Genomic DNA, 15,719 nt, shown 5'->3' with positions numbered 1-15,719 from the left:
TAGCATTTTTGCTCAATAGCTTTGAGGTCATGTGACCTATTGACCCCAAAGTAGTCTAGAATGATAGTGCTATCAAGGATGGTCAACATACACCACTTAGTATTTGCTTTAAGGTCTTAATATATTTTAAATGATTTTTAAAGTGGAAATATGAGCATTTTCGGCTCAATAGCTCCCAGGTCATGTGACCTATTGACCCCAAAGTAGTCTAGAATGATAGTGCTATCAAGGATGGTCAACATACACCGCTTAGTATTTTCTTTAAGGTCTTAATATATTTTAAATGATTTTTAAAGTGTAAATATGAGCATTTTCGCTCAATAGCTTTGAGGTCATGTGACCTATTGACCCCAAAGTAGTCTAGAATGATAGTGCTATCAAGGATGGTCAACATACACCACTTAGTATTTGCTTTAAGGCCTCAGTATATGTTTATTAGCACAGACAGACAGACAGACAGACAGACAGACAGACAGACAGATAGATAGATAGATAGATAGATAGATAGATAGATAGATAGATAGATAGAAAAAACTGTTTTCAACTCCATACATTCCAAGGTATTTATTTAGTGTAAATGTTAGCAGTATACCCCGATAGTTTACAGTTAACGTGAATCAGTTTCTTAAAACATCACTTGATAATACACATTTAAATTCGTGCTTTTATTTTGTGAACCGGAAATAATTTCCTTGCAGCAGTACGCTTGCATTTACCGTAAACTGACGGTAGGTGCGCACTGAAAATGTAGGAGCGGCTGGCTTGACTACGCTAAAACGAGAGGCGGCTGGCTTGACCGCAGTCATTGTCTCGCAGTACGACATGAACCCTCTCTCTCGGAATCTGTCACGCCTGGAGCATGTTGTTGTATTTCTTTACCAGCGCCGCAGCAGTGTGAGAGCCACGGAATTCCTGGGCGTGTAGCACTGCAGCGCGGAGTTTGAAATCTGGGTCAATCCACTGGGCAGTTAAACTAAGCAGAGACATGGGGCTCACATCTGATGACCAAATATCAGTGGTCAGACTAATCGAGGGACTGTGTTCTCTCAGAAGGCCCTCGACGTGAGAGTGAACAACCTGGTGCAGCTCGTTAAGACCGGTATCGCCACAGTACGAGTGCCCTGGGAGAACATAGCGCGGATCAAAGTATGCCAACAAGCGCTGAAATGCGGGGTTCTCAACAATATTAAATGGCAGGTCGGCCAGCACAATAAACTCCATCAACTTTCTGGTTCCCCCCTTTGCCTTCTCGCTGTTGCGGTTGTACGGCTGGACACGGTCCAAAGTTGTCTGATGTAGCCGCCTGGGTGTCTCTTTTACCTTCTCTGCACTCCGTCTTTGGAAGTCAGCATGCTCCTCCTTGTGCTCTTTTTCTAAGTGCCGGATCAAATTAGTCGTGTTAAAACTTTTAGCAGAGTTTCCTCCACGATGTACTAAAGCTTTACACAGGTTGCAGACAGCTGTTGTTATATCGCTCTGGTTCACGGTGAAAAAATTCCATACTGCTGACATGTTTTTTGACTTAATGTGCAACCAACACCGCGTGCCAAGACGTGGAATAGAAGCAGAGCAGGCCTACTCTGAATTCAAAAACTTTATTGTACAGTACAAAGTGACGGAATTCAAAACATAAACGCACAAAGCTACAACTCATTGAAAGTAGTGACATTAATTTCTTTTTTTTTTTCAAATTCCAATGACGTCATTGATCGGATCGGTGAATGAAGACTTTAGGACCGATCAAAAAATAGGAAAAAATTTTGAAATATCGGCCGATCCGATCAAGCCGATCCGATCGGTGGAAAGCCTAGTTGACATAAACGGAGTAAAAATGTAGAAGCAGTGTTTAAACAAACAAGTTTAACCTGACTAATTCCACAGGAATACACAGTAGAAGCATCACCCAGATGCTGCGACTGCATTAATTAATTTATAGTTAGTAAATCTGAATTTCTACTCGATAAAGTCTGCATAAGCATACGTAAGCTGCGTATGCTCCATGTAGGTCCATGGAAGCTTGACGTGCACCCGTTTGAGCGGACCCTACCGTATGCAGACGCCGCCTGAGTATAAATCCAGCTTCAAGCAGTGTGAGCACATCTATAAAAGCCAAAGTTATGGCAGTATGCTGTTCTGGAGCATTCGGGTGTGTGGTCGCACAATGCCAAGGAGGAAAGACATCAGCAATAATTTTAAGAGTAGCTGTTCATCAATCTGTCAGTATAAAATATTCAAGACAGTGGGCAATGTTCCCAGGAGTAGGCTCATCTTAATATGACACCAAGATCTACATCTCAGACTCTACAGGTCTTAGTTAGCATGCTAAATGATAAAGGTAATGACAGTACAATCAGAAAGACTGAAAAAGCAAGGTTTGGAAAGGATGCACGAGAATTTTTTTTTTTCTTTTAAAGAGTGATAGAATGTGTTTTGGATTTCATTGTGTTGCATTGAAAAGAAATTAAAATGATCTCCATTCCTCTACACAGCACTGGTTCACATGGTTTTTGCCTTCCTGTTCAGGATAATGCTGAGACAGTGGGAGGAGACCCGGGCGATAGCCGGCCAGATGCTGGACTCGGGAGATCACGTGCTCTTGGTGGATTTTGACAGCCACTTGGATGACATTACAAAAGACTGGACCAATCAGAAACTTAACACCAAGATAGCAGAGCTGTCCTCACCTGCCAACGGGAACATCTAGACTGAGAAATAGCATCAGTTAGTACTTGAACCCTGAATTATTTATGTTCTCACCCGGCTTCATCATCATCCTGTACAAATGTGATTTTTTTTTTTGTTATTATTATTATTAAATAATACACAACCTCACACTCAAAGTTCAAGAAGATGTTTATTTTAACTTCTGTGTCTAGACTGAACAAATACAAACATGCATAAATACCTAAATATTTACATCTTGGTAGATCTCTGTAGTCTTTCACCCTCTCCCTATACTTGAGTGTGCCTTGCAGTTCAGCTCAACACCCTGCTGATTTTAAACGATTAATCCACCTTAAAATCACATTTCACACCACTGCAGTTCTCTTGTCCTTATTTCTGGTCATATTGTTTAGATTTGCATACATCACAAACTGGGGAGAACAAGCTAACAAAAGATTGACTAAATGAGTTGCTTAGACATCTGTTCTGCTCACAATGTTGACATCTATTCTGTAAGTAGATGAACTTAAAGGAGAAATTTAAATTATGACTAATATTAAACCTCATTTAATCTTAAAGTTGCTGCTTCTAAATGTAAAAACGGGTCTAAACTGAGATGTTAACATATTTCTTGAATTCAACATTTACAAAGACATTCTGCTTGTTCATTTAGTCTCCTAATAACCACAGAGAACTCCATTTAAATACACTGTTATACTAGTTTGTTTTTGTAGTTGCCAATCTGCTGCATTTTATTACATTAAAACACCAGTTAAAGTATTTGGTGTGTGCATATGTAATGAATACTTGCAAATGTACTCTCAGCATTTACAGAACCTGCCAATAATTTGTACATCTGGTCTTCACAGAGACAAATACTCAGTTTCAGTTCTCTGTACATAATATAGATATGTAATATATTTTTGGATTAAATTCTTTTGTTTGCCACTTGCAAAACATCACCAGTCTGACAGTTGAGCAACAGGCTTTTAACACATCTAATAAGAGTGGAGCAACTGCATCTGAAATCCTCTGATCGAACACTAAAAACAGGAATCTGATGTCAAGTGGCAAATGTAGACGGGTGGTTTTCTCATGATCTAAGTGCTCTAAATGTCATGATTTAATAACTAAAGAGGGATTTGTACTGTTTCTAAAGAAACTCTGATTCAAAGCTGCAGTGGTTCAGTCTTTTATCAGTCTCATCAACAGTGTATTTTTATTATTTATTAAAAATTTATTAAAAGACAATCTATAACCTACATTTATATGTGTGCAAAAAAGGTTACATTTGCAGTGAAATTGAATTGGATGAGTGATACAATAACAGAGATGTGTACATTAAACTAGTACTGACTCTGATCTACTGGAAGTTTTGAGTTTTTATGTATAAAAGTAGATGAAGAACTTCAGTATCAACATAATTGCATAACACTTGCTTACAACAGCACGGTCCAGCCCGTCACGGTCCAGCCCGTCAGGGTTAAAAGTGACAAGTTCTTTGTGAGCACCTCAATGAAAAGAATTCATTAAAATAATAACAGGAAGCAGCAGAAACACTTTTCTGCCATCAGGTTTTTGGGAGCCTTTCACTGGACTCCAGAGTTGATATGACACTTCTGTACTCATGAAACTTCAGTGTTGGTTTGCTTGTAGTGTTTCCAGTACACTGATACTTAAGGTGCAACCAAAACAAGTAGAATAAGTCACCTGATCTGGTACAAGAAGGAATATTTTCTGGATTTAGCTTTAGCGATAACTGACAGACATGTTTTTGTATCACTTTGACGCTTTTTGCTCATACGAGAATGATTTAAAAAGGGGATGTCTCTTTTTTTTTGGATGAAACCTAAGTGAAAAGTGCTCAGATGGCTCCTCTGGAGATGTTCTCGGAGGCAGTCAAAGGAGGTACTGGGACCAGATTCAGGGTGATTTCTCCCAGCGGAGACTGGCTGGCCAGCGACTGGAGGACTGAGATGGATTCAAAGATAGACACAGCGCTCTGGACCTGCTGTTCTGCCCACGGTAGAGTAATCTGCAAAAGGAAAGTAAAGGCTTTTTTTAAAATTATTACTTATTTAGTTGAGACCTTGTGTATTGAGGCTTCTTGTCTTTTTAGGAGTATCTTTGCAGTTTTTCAGCAACATTTATTAGGTAGATCATTCGTCCAATTTCAAGATAGTTTTTAATAGAAATTCTTTGATCTGAGTTTATTTATGCAATAATTAAAACTGTTCTGTGGCCATCATGGATTTCGTGTTAATAAAACATGAATCATATAAATAAATATTAAGGCTGTCAAAAATAAAATAGCAGGAACTAATTTATGTAATTAATTGTGTTAATTTTTAAACTGGAATTACTGCTCTCTCATCCCGCACACTTTTTCCAGTGAAAGCTTTCAACACTCGTACTCTTTCATTTAAAGAAAAAAAAAAAGAAAAGGAAAAAATGTTTCCTGCATTTCTGTACTAATATGTCTCCTCCTCCTCTTCTCTCCTGTTGTTCCGGCTGTCGGTGATCAGCTGATCGGCTTCTCTCTTTCGTGTTGCGCTTTTTTATTATTTTATCTAAGAAAGAGGAAACTAGCGGTTTGTGGTTCATTTAATATTTAACCCAAAGTACTGTTATTAGACGCGCTAGCAATAGCAAAAATTTATCAGTCTCATGTCAATCAGATCCATGTCACTGTCACATGAAGCTGAAGAATGAAATAGAATTTATAGACCTCTTAATAAAATAACGCTGGTATCGGTATGACAGATACCTAAACCCCAGGTATCGGAATCTGTATCGGAGGGGAAAACATCCCTACTAAAGACAACCCAAGAATCCTGAAATCAGAGCGCTTTTGGCTACAAGGTCACAACATACAGATGTGAGGAAAAAAAAATCAGGGTTGAAAATTGGTTTAAGAGAACATGGTTTAGCATAAGTGAATGGGATTAATTTAAACATAAGTGGTAAGTAATTCTGGTAATATAAAGTTCCTTTACCTGAGCAATAATCAGTTTCCTGGATGGGTCATCCATGTTGTTCAGCTCCTCTCCGAAACACAGAGTGAAACCGCACTGAGGAGGCTCGCCGCCGTTTGAACGAAAGTGGTCCAGATCTGAAAAAACGGGGACGAAGTGAGATAAATACACAATGATGGGAAATTTAAATCTAGGAGAAGTTCATAAAACCAGGATAAAAATGACATGAAAAACTTTTTCCATTGATAGGTTAGGTTTTGAATATGGACATGTGCTTCTTAAACATGATAATCTTGTAACCTCTTTAGTTTTGTCTTTGTTTGGGGGGGCTGTAAAAGCCAAGAAAAATTGTAAAAAATAAACAACTGTAAACTTCCATTCTCTCAAGTAGCCAGCAGGGGGCGGCACTTATGGTTACTATAGTTTGTCATAAAGTTCTGTACAACTTTTTCATCAACACTGTCACTGACTCACGTTGCTTGAAGACATCTTTACTGAAGAGCAGAACTGGTTCAGTGTTCCTCTCCATCCTATGCAGGCCCGGTGTGTTTGTGTGTGGACCTGTCCAGAAGATCCGGCCCTGGCAGAACCTCTTGCCATAAACTCCTTGTGGTGTGGAGGTCAGTACCAGTCCTTTCTCCATGAAAGGCAGCAGGGTGAAAAGGGCTTGCAGCTCCGGGCCAGCAGGCAGCATGGAGGGCGGCTCCGGCAGTGGAATGCGTGGAAATCTTCTGTTTAGGGCGGCAGGTGTCGGAGGGATTGGAGAAGAAGAAAGGTATGTAATGCGGACATCGGTGCCCTGGATCTGACGCCTTAGGACTTCCTGTCCTAAATAGTGAATTATCACATTGAAGGAGTCCTGAACTGTAGTGACAGAAACAGAGAAGTTTAGTAGAAAATTAAGCTTCTGAAGTATTTTAGTTCACTGACTGTATCAACCTGGTCAGCTATAAATGTTTATTACCTGCTGCAGGAGCAGGCACACTCTCCTCGATCCGCACATCCAACCTGATCTCATTCACTGCTGCAGTAAACAAAGTGAGGCAGAAAATGTTACAGATTAGTTCGCTGTTATGAAATAATGTCACAGGTGTATTTAGTTATCTAGGAGCTTGTTTAGCTGTTATGAAAACAGGTGATGAAACAAGGCTATCCTGGAAACCAAAATAACCTGGAGCCTTTCTATTTACGTATGTATTGCTATAACTACTTGTGCTTAGTCTACATTACTTCCTCTTACCAAAAACAACTAAGACCAACAATATGCATTAAAACCTAGATTCCTAAGGAATACCTTTACTAAAAGTTGATATAATTCAGAAAGAGCAAAATGCTCAGTATTTTCTCCTCATGATTTTTAACTATTATGTAAAATGTTTAGTGCTTAAACCTTTCCCATGTTTGGAAAGCTGATAATGTCACAATTTATATTTCATCCTTCTAGTTTCAAATCTAGACATTAGAAGAAAAAAACCCCACAAAAAATATAACAAAAAAAAAGTACAAGATGAACTAAAGTACATGCAACAAAGAACAGGGAAGTAGAGTTAATTAACATTTTCAAATCCCACACTTATTATTAAGACTGAAGTAAGTATTTGCATTTGAGTGATTTAAAGGCATAAATAAATAAACACTTTCAGTTATATTACTGGTAGTGTCCTCTTGGGAATCTTCAGCCATGGTGCTCGTACTAAATGGCCAGTGTGTTGATATGCAGTTGCTGGAGTATTTTCATCTACATATGTAATTTAAACTAAGAAATACGTGTTTCTTGGGGTTACATTAATGCCTGGAGGAAGACATCAGCTGTGTTTCTATTACCACTTAGAATTTTCATTTAAAAGAATAGGAAAAAAATAATACCATGCAAAAAACAAACAATAAAAAAGTCTTTTGCATGAGGCTGTTTTTGATGTTTTTGCCTGTACCACCACCACCACCAACGGGACATTACGCAGCAGTTTACTTGCCTCAGACTCATCAATGGAAATGTATCTGACTGACATTTCCTTTTGTGACATTTTCAAATTTGTTTTGTTAGACTAGGCTACAGAAACTACACATCAAGCCAAAATAAAAAAAAGATCTAACTGCTGATCAGATGAACAAATGCAGTTAAACTGACCGTCTGTCTGTACGATGGTGCATTGGGTGGGTCCATCTAGCTGCACAGGGCTGTCACTCTGCAGCAATATCTCATCCATTCGCTGCTGATTGGAGAAATAGATGATTTTATTCCTGAAGAGATGTAGCTCAGGCTCCCTGATTATATTAAATATTAAGTCAATGGCAAGTGTCTAACCCTCTCTACGGATCTGTGAAATTTAGCTTAAAATTAAAAGAGCAGCAAAAGACAGAATCAAAAATAATATTCAATCTCACAGTAAAAATTAAATTAGCTTGATTTAGTCAAACGCTTGACTCTTGGACTGAGTTTAACAAGCTTCAATGGAAAAATCTTCAATTTACTTGAAAGAAAAAAGAAAAGAAAAGAGCTGGACTTGAATCGACTCACCAGCTGAGACGTGACTTCTTCAGTCTTTATCTGTTTGACCTGGCGGACGTCTTCGCTCCCGGACTCGCTGCTCCTCCTTTTCTGCTTCCTGCTGCATTTTTCTCTGCTCTTCTTTTCAGGCATCACCAAACCTAAAAAAATTAAAAGAGTATTAGTCTTTTCATCGGCAGCAATGTCAATAAAAACACTAATATTTACAATGCAGGACAAACTTGTCCAACTCCATAAACTGACCATGACTGAACCTTTTAGGCCACAGCTGAGCAGATGGATGTCACTTGTTTTTTTTTCTTTCTTTTTCTTATTTTAATCATTTCAGTCAGAAATGAGCAACTACCCTAATTCCACAGTAACACTATTCAGCAGTGTTAATATAACAAAGTCAGCTTAACTGAAAACCACTGCTGCTTTTAAAATATGTAATTAAAATTAGAAAAACATCAGTCAACTTTGGGCAGACTTGTATTTTGGCTTCCTTGGAATATGCTGAGAAGTACTCTTGATAGTAGCTTTTAAAACACTAGTTTTGTGTCATCTATATACCCTTTCATCGTTTAATGCAAGTGTGTAAATGGGTGATTTTGAGAAATAACAATGAGCTGGAGCAGTAAACTATTTTAAAGTTTTATTTTTCCCACAGGTGCATAAAAGGAAGACACAACCAAAATTAAGAAAGAGCACAATTAAATACAAATTAACTTATATAAACTGTTCAAAAAAAAGAATTCGGATTACCATCTTAGTATTTTCAAAAGTTAGAATCATCAATTAAATATTCTGAATCAGAAGCTTAAAATTACCTGCAAATACCTAATTTACCAAGATGATAAATGTAAAAAACTGCTGTGAAACTTCAGAGCAATGACAACAGAATTTATGACTGCACTAAATACAGATCTAAACAGATATACGCTGAGTGTGTAAGAGTTAATCTGTCTGACGTAAGAGAGCCTGCTTACAGGTGGAGTCTGGGCCCAGTTTCATGTCCCTCCCATTAATCAAATAAAGAAAGAAAAACTACAAACAAAGGGAAGCTATGTGAGAATGTGTGTGTTTGTGTGTGCAACTCTGCTCTGAGACATACCAACTACTTATGTTAAAGCTTTTAATGCTTCAGCTATGACAAAACAGACGTATCCAGGCTTTATTAGCGTTAGCTGGCTTGACAAAACTTAAAGCTCGTCTTAAACATACCGGTTCCTACGACAGTAGTAATCATCCTTTTTTCTGTTTTTTCATTAACTAAGGTTTTCCTCCTCAGGCTCAGAATTGTGGGTATTTTCGGCATCATTTGATGCTTCATCTGCACACCAATCACCTGGCACTTCTTGTATAGTATGAATGGAGAGGTGTGAAAAAGTAATGAAAAACAAAGCTGTTTGCAATTAAGAATAAAGGAATTTAAAGTGATGTTGCTTGTGCACATGAGAAAGCTATCTGGTTGCTTTTTAGTTCATGAATGCTGCACAGAAAGTGAATTAGTAACAATATGTTGGTGTAGATCCTCAGTCAACCAGTCCATTCTAATTCTTAGGAATCAGTCCAGATGCCCTTTTAAAACTTGAAAAGAAGCAAGTAATATGGAAAACTGACAGGAGTCACTGACAAACTCAAAGACATTTTTTATTGATTGAAGACTCTCTAATTTAAAAGTCTAGACTAATGTATGTTTTAATTTGTGTTAGATCCATAGACTGTATAAAAAAGATGGACGGAGCCTCCGTGACGTCACCCGTAGGTTTCTGAAGAGCAAAAGCTCGTTGGGCGGTTCCTACAATCGCCATCTTGGCAGCGTCACGCCTGCCGTCGTTACCAGAAAACCCAAAACTGGGCAAAGTGGCGGAGCTGAGAGGGGGGCTATGAGCGTGGGGGTGGATGACTGACATCTATCAAACTCCGAGCTGCCTGTAGCTACGAGCTAACTGAGCCAACTCGGATCTAACGTAAGCTAACCGGCTAATGAAGGTAGGTGGGCTAAAGCTAGGGCGCACCGTTAGCCAGCCGCGGATATTGGATACATGTCAATCAAAAGGACACGCCCCTAATTATGCCAAATTTCAAGATTAAATAACATCCAGCGGATGAGTTAGAAAAAAATTCACCCCCCACAAAGTTGTCATAAAGGTAAACTTGGCCTATTAATCCTGAAATGGAGTTTTGTACCAGGTTTTATACGTGTTTATTTCTGTTGTGAAGTTGGTCTTTTTAACATGGGAGTCTATGGGGATTGATTCTGTTTTGGAGCCATCCCCTAGTGGGTGAGGGGTGAACGGCAATTTGTCATCGAAATCAGCAACAGAACAGACAAGTGCTGATGTTTAGCTGAGATTAAAATCCACAATCAAATTTAACTAATTAAATGTTGAACCTGTTACTGAATCAGCATTATTTTGTGGTTGTATTTGGTGGTTAAACTGCCATGTAAATATCTGACCACTATGTAAATGTGGTAGACTGGCTGATCTTTAAGATTATGGCAGAATTATTGATTGATGTCAGCTAACAATATTAAATAAGCACTTTCAATTATATTACTGGTAGTGTCCTCTTGGGAATCTTCAGCCATGGTGCAGGTACTAAATGGCCAGTGTGTTGATATGCAGTTGCTGGAGTGTGACACGGCTTGAACATAAAGATGTGAGGTGAGGTTTCTCAGCCCGGGGACCGAGCACTGCAACGACGGCCCCAAAATTAATGTCGGTGTGGTATCAAAAAATCCTAAGCATGGTATTTTGAGGTCAGAAACTTGAAGCTTCCAGCTGTTGTTTCCATTCATATCGGTCTGACTATGACACATGTTGACTCTGCACCAACTACTTCAATCTCCACCTCCATTAATAGTCTCCATCTGTGTGTTCTTGATGTCTGACCTCATTGCATCTATATTCACCCATACTTCTCCATTCACGTTCACATGGATGCTCCAAGCAGCAAAATTCAGATTTCTTTCAGTGTACCACTTTCAATCTTTTAAGGTTGAAATAGTTTTTGTTGGAGAAAATGAACTCCACTGCTATGTCTTTTCTGAGGAGCTGTTAGCTTAGCTCGTACTTCAGAATTCCTCCCTGGTTTTACAAACAGAAAGTAACTCTGCAGCATTTGCTATCTAATGATTACTCACATGATCTGTAGCTTTTCCTCAAAATGTAGCTATTACTGCAAAATAATTACTCTTATGGTTTCATTATGTTTTTAAATTTGATTATCACAGAACATCAACATCATATATTTGAATGAAGCAGACTTTTTCTTTAATGACAGTCAGCCACAGCAGTAGAAGTCACACATACCTTGCTCACTGATGGGGACGAGCCGGTAGACTTTGTATGGCTCGGAAATGTCCAGCTGGGCTCGGTCCATCACTTCCTTGAACTCTGGACTTTTGTTGAGAGCGCAGCGAAGGCGGGTCTTCCAGGCGGCTGGGCTGTCTTGTCCTCCGTCTGTCAACTTCCCCTTGAACTCCGCCCACGCCTGGAGATGACAGAAGTTTTGTTACAGCACTCAAATCTGACACTGCTTTGACGTGCAGAGCACCCAAGGATGCATTGGAAAACATCATAACCTTGAAGATTGCGGCGTCCTCGTCCTTGCGGAAGTCCTGTTTCCCTGCATGTTTCCAGGGGATGCGGAACATGGTTTTGGCCTCGTCATCCCAAACCACACCCGGGTATTTCCCACTGCTGACCTGAGAAAGCCAAATGCATTAGTTTATTTAACCAAAGGCTTTTTATGCCCTTTGTTTTGCCTCTCAGACTACAGTAGGTGACTACTACTCCTTCTCAACCAGTTAATGATGCTGGTCTGGTACCATTTCAGTGCTGGTTCCATAGCCAAAGAACCACTAAAGAACCCATTAAAGCTGGGTGATATCTTATTATTATATCTGATATGCGTGATAAATGATTAGACAATATTGATTATCGCAATATAGTTTATGTTGTGTTAAAATTATATTAAGATGGGCTTGAGATGCCCATTTCCCTCTTTCCCAGATTACAAGGAAACAAACACAGACGACAGGCAAGTTGTGATGCGGAAAATACAGACAGAATCACAGAAATTGACAATAAAAATGGAATCAGTTGTAAAATGTGTAATACTGAGGAATTTGCTCATATGTGGGTGTAATCTGCTTTCCCTTCCTATTTAAGAGTTTTTCACACTGTCTGATCCAAATGAAGAAGAAAAGTTGAATGATAGTGAAACCACTGGCTGGTCTCCACCACAAAGTCAGCGATGGCTAAAGGCCAATTTCCTCTGCAGCTGTTTTAGTCATTAGTTTGGTCCACACTGGGTCATGCGGTGTGTGTCGCATCCCAGAAGCGCCTCATCACGGCATAAACATATGTGCCGAGTCACGAGGCACGCGTCTAGAACACATGACGTTCAGCAGTCAGCAGTTCAGATAGGGCCAGACAGGAAATCAGCCACAGGAGCAGTGTAAGAGCTTCTGGTAATTTTCAAAACAAAAGGTGTGGTGGTTAGCACCACGGTCTCACAGCAAGAAGGTCACTGGTTCGAGCCTCGGCTGGGGGGGAGGTTCGAACAGTGGCCTTTCTGTGTGGAGTTTGCATGTTCTCTACACGTGGGTTCTCTCCGGATACTCCGGCTTCCTCCCACCGTCCAAAGACATGGATTTTAGGTTAACTGGTCACTCTAAATTCTTCCTAGTAGTTAGAGTGAGCGTGAACAGTTGTTTGTCTCTCTGTGTTGGCCCTGCGATAGACTGGTGACCTGTCCAGGGTGTACCCTGCCTCTCACCTGCTAAATGCTGAGTTAGGCTCCAGCTTCCCCGCGACCCTTCATGGACGAAGCGGTATAGATAAAGATAATGGGTGGATTTGCTGGCTCAGTGTTTTTTGTTTGTTTTTTTTTCCATCATGGAATCAAAAGATTCACAAGGTTCAATCACAAGATTCTCCAGTTCTCCTGTGATTTTGTGATCTCGCAGATCCAGCTAGGCAGCTGCACTTGCAGGCGCTCCGCACCTGACACACTCCCAGTGTGAACTGTCCCGCCGAGGAGGTCGGAACGAAACCGAGACGCACCGGGAACATGGCACACACGCACTCGATGGAAATTGGAGGTGTGACTCACAGAAACACCAAAGCTGTCCAAGAAATGAAGAGATGCTTTTAAAATGTGGCTCTAGAAAAAATGATTAAGCTGCCTCTGTTTTGGTGAAGCATTACAAACGAGGAGGATCATTGTCAGAAAATGACAGCAGCCTCTGTCAAACTTACTTTACCCGACTGTTTGAGCTGCACCTGGAGGCTATTCTGGAGAAGATCCGTGGGAAAAATATCAGTGATGCAGACAAAACAACTTGTAGGAGAGATTGCTGCATATTAAAGCTAAAAATTACTATTAAAACAAGGATGTTTATAACACTAAACTGACATGGTTAGCACCCGGCTCATGTGCAGAGTACTCCATACAGCTGGCCCAGGTCTGAATTCCAGCCTGAAGCCCAGCAAACTGGTGTCAGGATATCACTGGTCTAGTTTGCAAACAGTTGGGGTTTGTCAATGCTCTTCTTGTTTCCAAACACTTATGTTGGAAAGATGCAAATACATTGTCCTTGCAGAATTATAAAGTTTGTTTAATCATTTACTGATTTAAGCATCATCACTATGTTTACCTGCTGGCCACTTTATTAGGTTCACCTGTTCAATTACTTGGTAACAAAGATCTCTAATCAGCCAATCACATGGCAGCAACTAAATCCATTTAGGCCTGTAGACACGGTCAAGACAACTTAGTGAAATTCAAATGATTATCATAATGGAGAAGAGGACTAAAATTACTTTGAATGTGGCATGGTTGTTGGTATCACATTAACTGGTCTGAGTATCTCAGAAACACAATCTCTAGGATTTACAGAGAATGGTCTAAAAAAAAGAAAATATTCACTGAGCAGAGGTCAGAGGAGAATGGGCAGACTGGCTGGAGATGATAAAATAATAATAATGGATCAGATTTCTATAGCACTTTTCAAGGTGCCCAAAGCACTGTGAATCAATTATTCATTCACACCCCATTTGAGCTACATGTATAGCCATGGAAACTTGGCATCCAATCTGTGCCAACAGCATCTCTGACCTGCTCAAAGTCCAAGGACCCACCAACAGAATGGGATGAAGCAGGATTCTAACCACCACCCTTCCAATTATTAGATGACCCGCTATACCAACTGAGCCAACTGAGCGGGAGTTAGTCGTCTGTCACGCGAGAGGATCCTTTGTCCTCTCGGTAAATGAATTTCTGCGCGATGGTAGTGTAATCTGCGCGCGAGCATGTTTATTTTGCTCTCCCTGGTTTTGACAAAAATTTGACGCGATAGCCATGTCACAAAGCTCAAATGATCTTCAGCCTGTTTCTTTAACATGTCACTGTACTCCAGTGGCCTCCACTGTCACCAGATCTCAAGCAAATGAGTAAACAACATTTACATGTGTTCATTGTAACACATGTAACAGTGTGGTTGAATGGGAGATTCTTCATGGATGTGCAACCAAAAGATCTGCAGCAACTGCATGATGCTATCGTGTTAATATGGACTAAAACCTCTGAGAAATGTTTCAAACACCACCTTGTTGAATCTATGCAATGAAGATTTAAAGCATTTCTGAATGCAAAAGGGAGTCCAGGTGGACCCGATAAAAGTGGCCAGTAAGTTTATGCGAACGCTTTACTGTAAGGATACAAACTGATGTTATCATATCTTTGCTATGCAGAAAACAAGCCTGCAAAGATTATGAGGCTCTTTCCCTTTCGTCCCCCCCTCCTTTTGGTTTTGCCTCACTCCACACCCTCCTTCCTTCTCCCACTCTCTTTCTTACACACACGCACACACACCTGCTCGACAATCCAGGACCGAAGTCTGCGTGTAGACCGCATTCTCCCTGCTGCCATGGCTCCTTCTTTTAAAAAGCTGAAAACACCATAACACACGATGGCACACACATAAACAAACGGATGGGGGGGAAGCAACCATTAAAAATACATTTTGCAACACGTCCCGCCCCTAAAACTGTCAAAACACATTTTGTCCACACGCATTACAAATAACAAATACATCACTACTATATTAATTCAGACTAAAATTACAATTAAAAGTCGATTTGATGTCTTATAAAAAAACTATTTAACAACCGCGTGGACAGTTTTCAGGTCAGGCAGAACTGTTAGAATAAATTGAAACTGCTGGTCAATAAAATCTGGAAATTTTCAAACCATGTCTAGTTTGACAACTAGAAAAACAAAAATATCTTTAGCAAATGTCCCCTGCAGCCTGCTATATTTAAATATAAATTTAAAAAGGCGCTTTCGTGTTAAATTAAGGAAGTAGATTTAAGTTTCGTTTACCACAGTTTTGTTTCCTCCGTTGTGTCTGCGGTATGCGCGAGAATGAGTGAACTGCCTCAGTCCGTCGACGCTCCACTCAGCAGAGACTACCCTTTCCCAGAAATCACGTGACTTTACAGAAAGCAGACGCGTGTGGCCACCAGGGGGCGACAAATGACACATATGGATGATATTGTGAAATCAATATTACCAAT

The 15,719-nt window shown here is 40.0% G+C and overlaps 2 protein-coding genes across 4 annotated transcripts in view; one reads left to right on the top strand and one right to left on the bottom strand.

The window, feature by feature from the left end:
- The window catches only part of emc9 (ER membrane protein complex subunit 9), a 22,347-nt gene extending 19,310 nt beyond the window's left edge, over positions 1-3,037 (top strand). For both annotated transcript variants that reach the window (XM_041968279.1, XM_041968280.1), the window contains exon 6: positions 2,524-3,037. In XM_041968279.1, coding sequence (XP_041824213.1) covers positions 2,524-2,704 — 181 coding nt within the window. In that variant the 3' untranslated portion in view covers positions 2,705-3,037. The remainder of the gene's footprint in view (positions 1-2,523) is intronic.
- On the bottom strand, positions 2,836-15,606 carry irf9 (interferon regulatory factor 9). Of its 2 annotated transcripts, none has more exons than XM_041968277.1 (10): positions 15,526-15,606; positions 15,016-15,091; positions 11,720-11,842; positions 11,448-11,628; positions 8,158-8,288; positions 7,768-7,852; positions 6,604-6,663; positions 6,114-6,503; positions 5,661-5,776; positions 2,836-4,699 (listed from the first exon to the last, which is right to left on the bottom strand). In XM_041968277.1, the coding sequence occupies exons 2-10, from the start codon at positions 15,070-15,072 to the stop codon at positions 4,529-4,531; spliced, it is 1,314 nt and encodes a 437-aa protein (XP_041824211.1). In that variant the 5' UTR covers positions 15,073-15,091; positions 15,526-15,606; the 3' UTR covers positions 2,836-4,528. The 2 variants fall into 2 exon arrangements, with proteins under 2 accessions (XP_041824211.1, XP_041824212.1); XM_041968278.1 differs by having other exon boundaries at positions 7,768-7,849.
- Between the last annotated feature and the right edge of the window lie 113 nt (positions 15,607-15,719).

The sequence above is a fragment of the Melanotaenia boesemani genome, chromosome 18 (genome assembly GCF_017639745.1).
Source record: "Melanotaenia boesemani isolate fMelBoe1 chromosome 18, fMelBoe1.pri, whole genome shotgun sequence".
NCBI classification, from domain to species: domain Eukaryota; kingdom Metazoa; phylum Chordata; class Actinopteri; order Atheriniformes; family Melanotaeniidae; genus Melanotaenia; species Melanotaenia boesemani.
Note: the sequence above shows the minus strand (reverse complement) of the source record. Positions and strands in the feature narration are given on the sequence as shown.

Bases quoted from the DNA above. Each gene is read 5' to 3' on its own strand.
- irf9 (XM_041968277.1), bottom strand. From the start codon at position 15,072: ATGGCAGCAGGGAGAATGCGGTCTACACGCAGACTTCGGTCCTGGATT. The intron at 11,629-11,719 runs GTTATGATGTTT...TGTCATCTCCAG, and splicing joins AGGACGCCGCAATCTTCAAG to GCGTGGGCGGAGTTCAAGGG. The intron at 6,504-6,603 runs GTAATAAACATT...CTGTCACTACAG, and splicing joins TGTGCCTGCTCCTGCAGCAG to TTCAGGACTCCTTCAATGTG.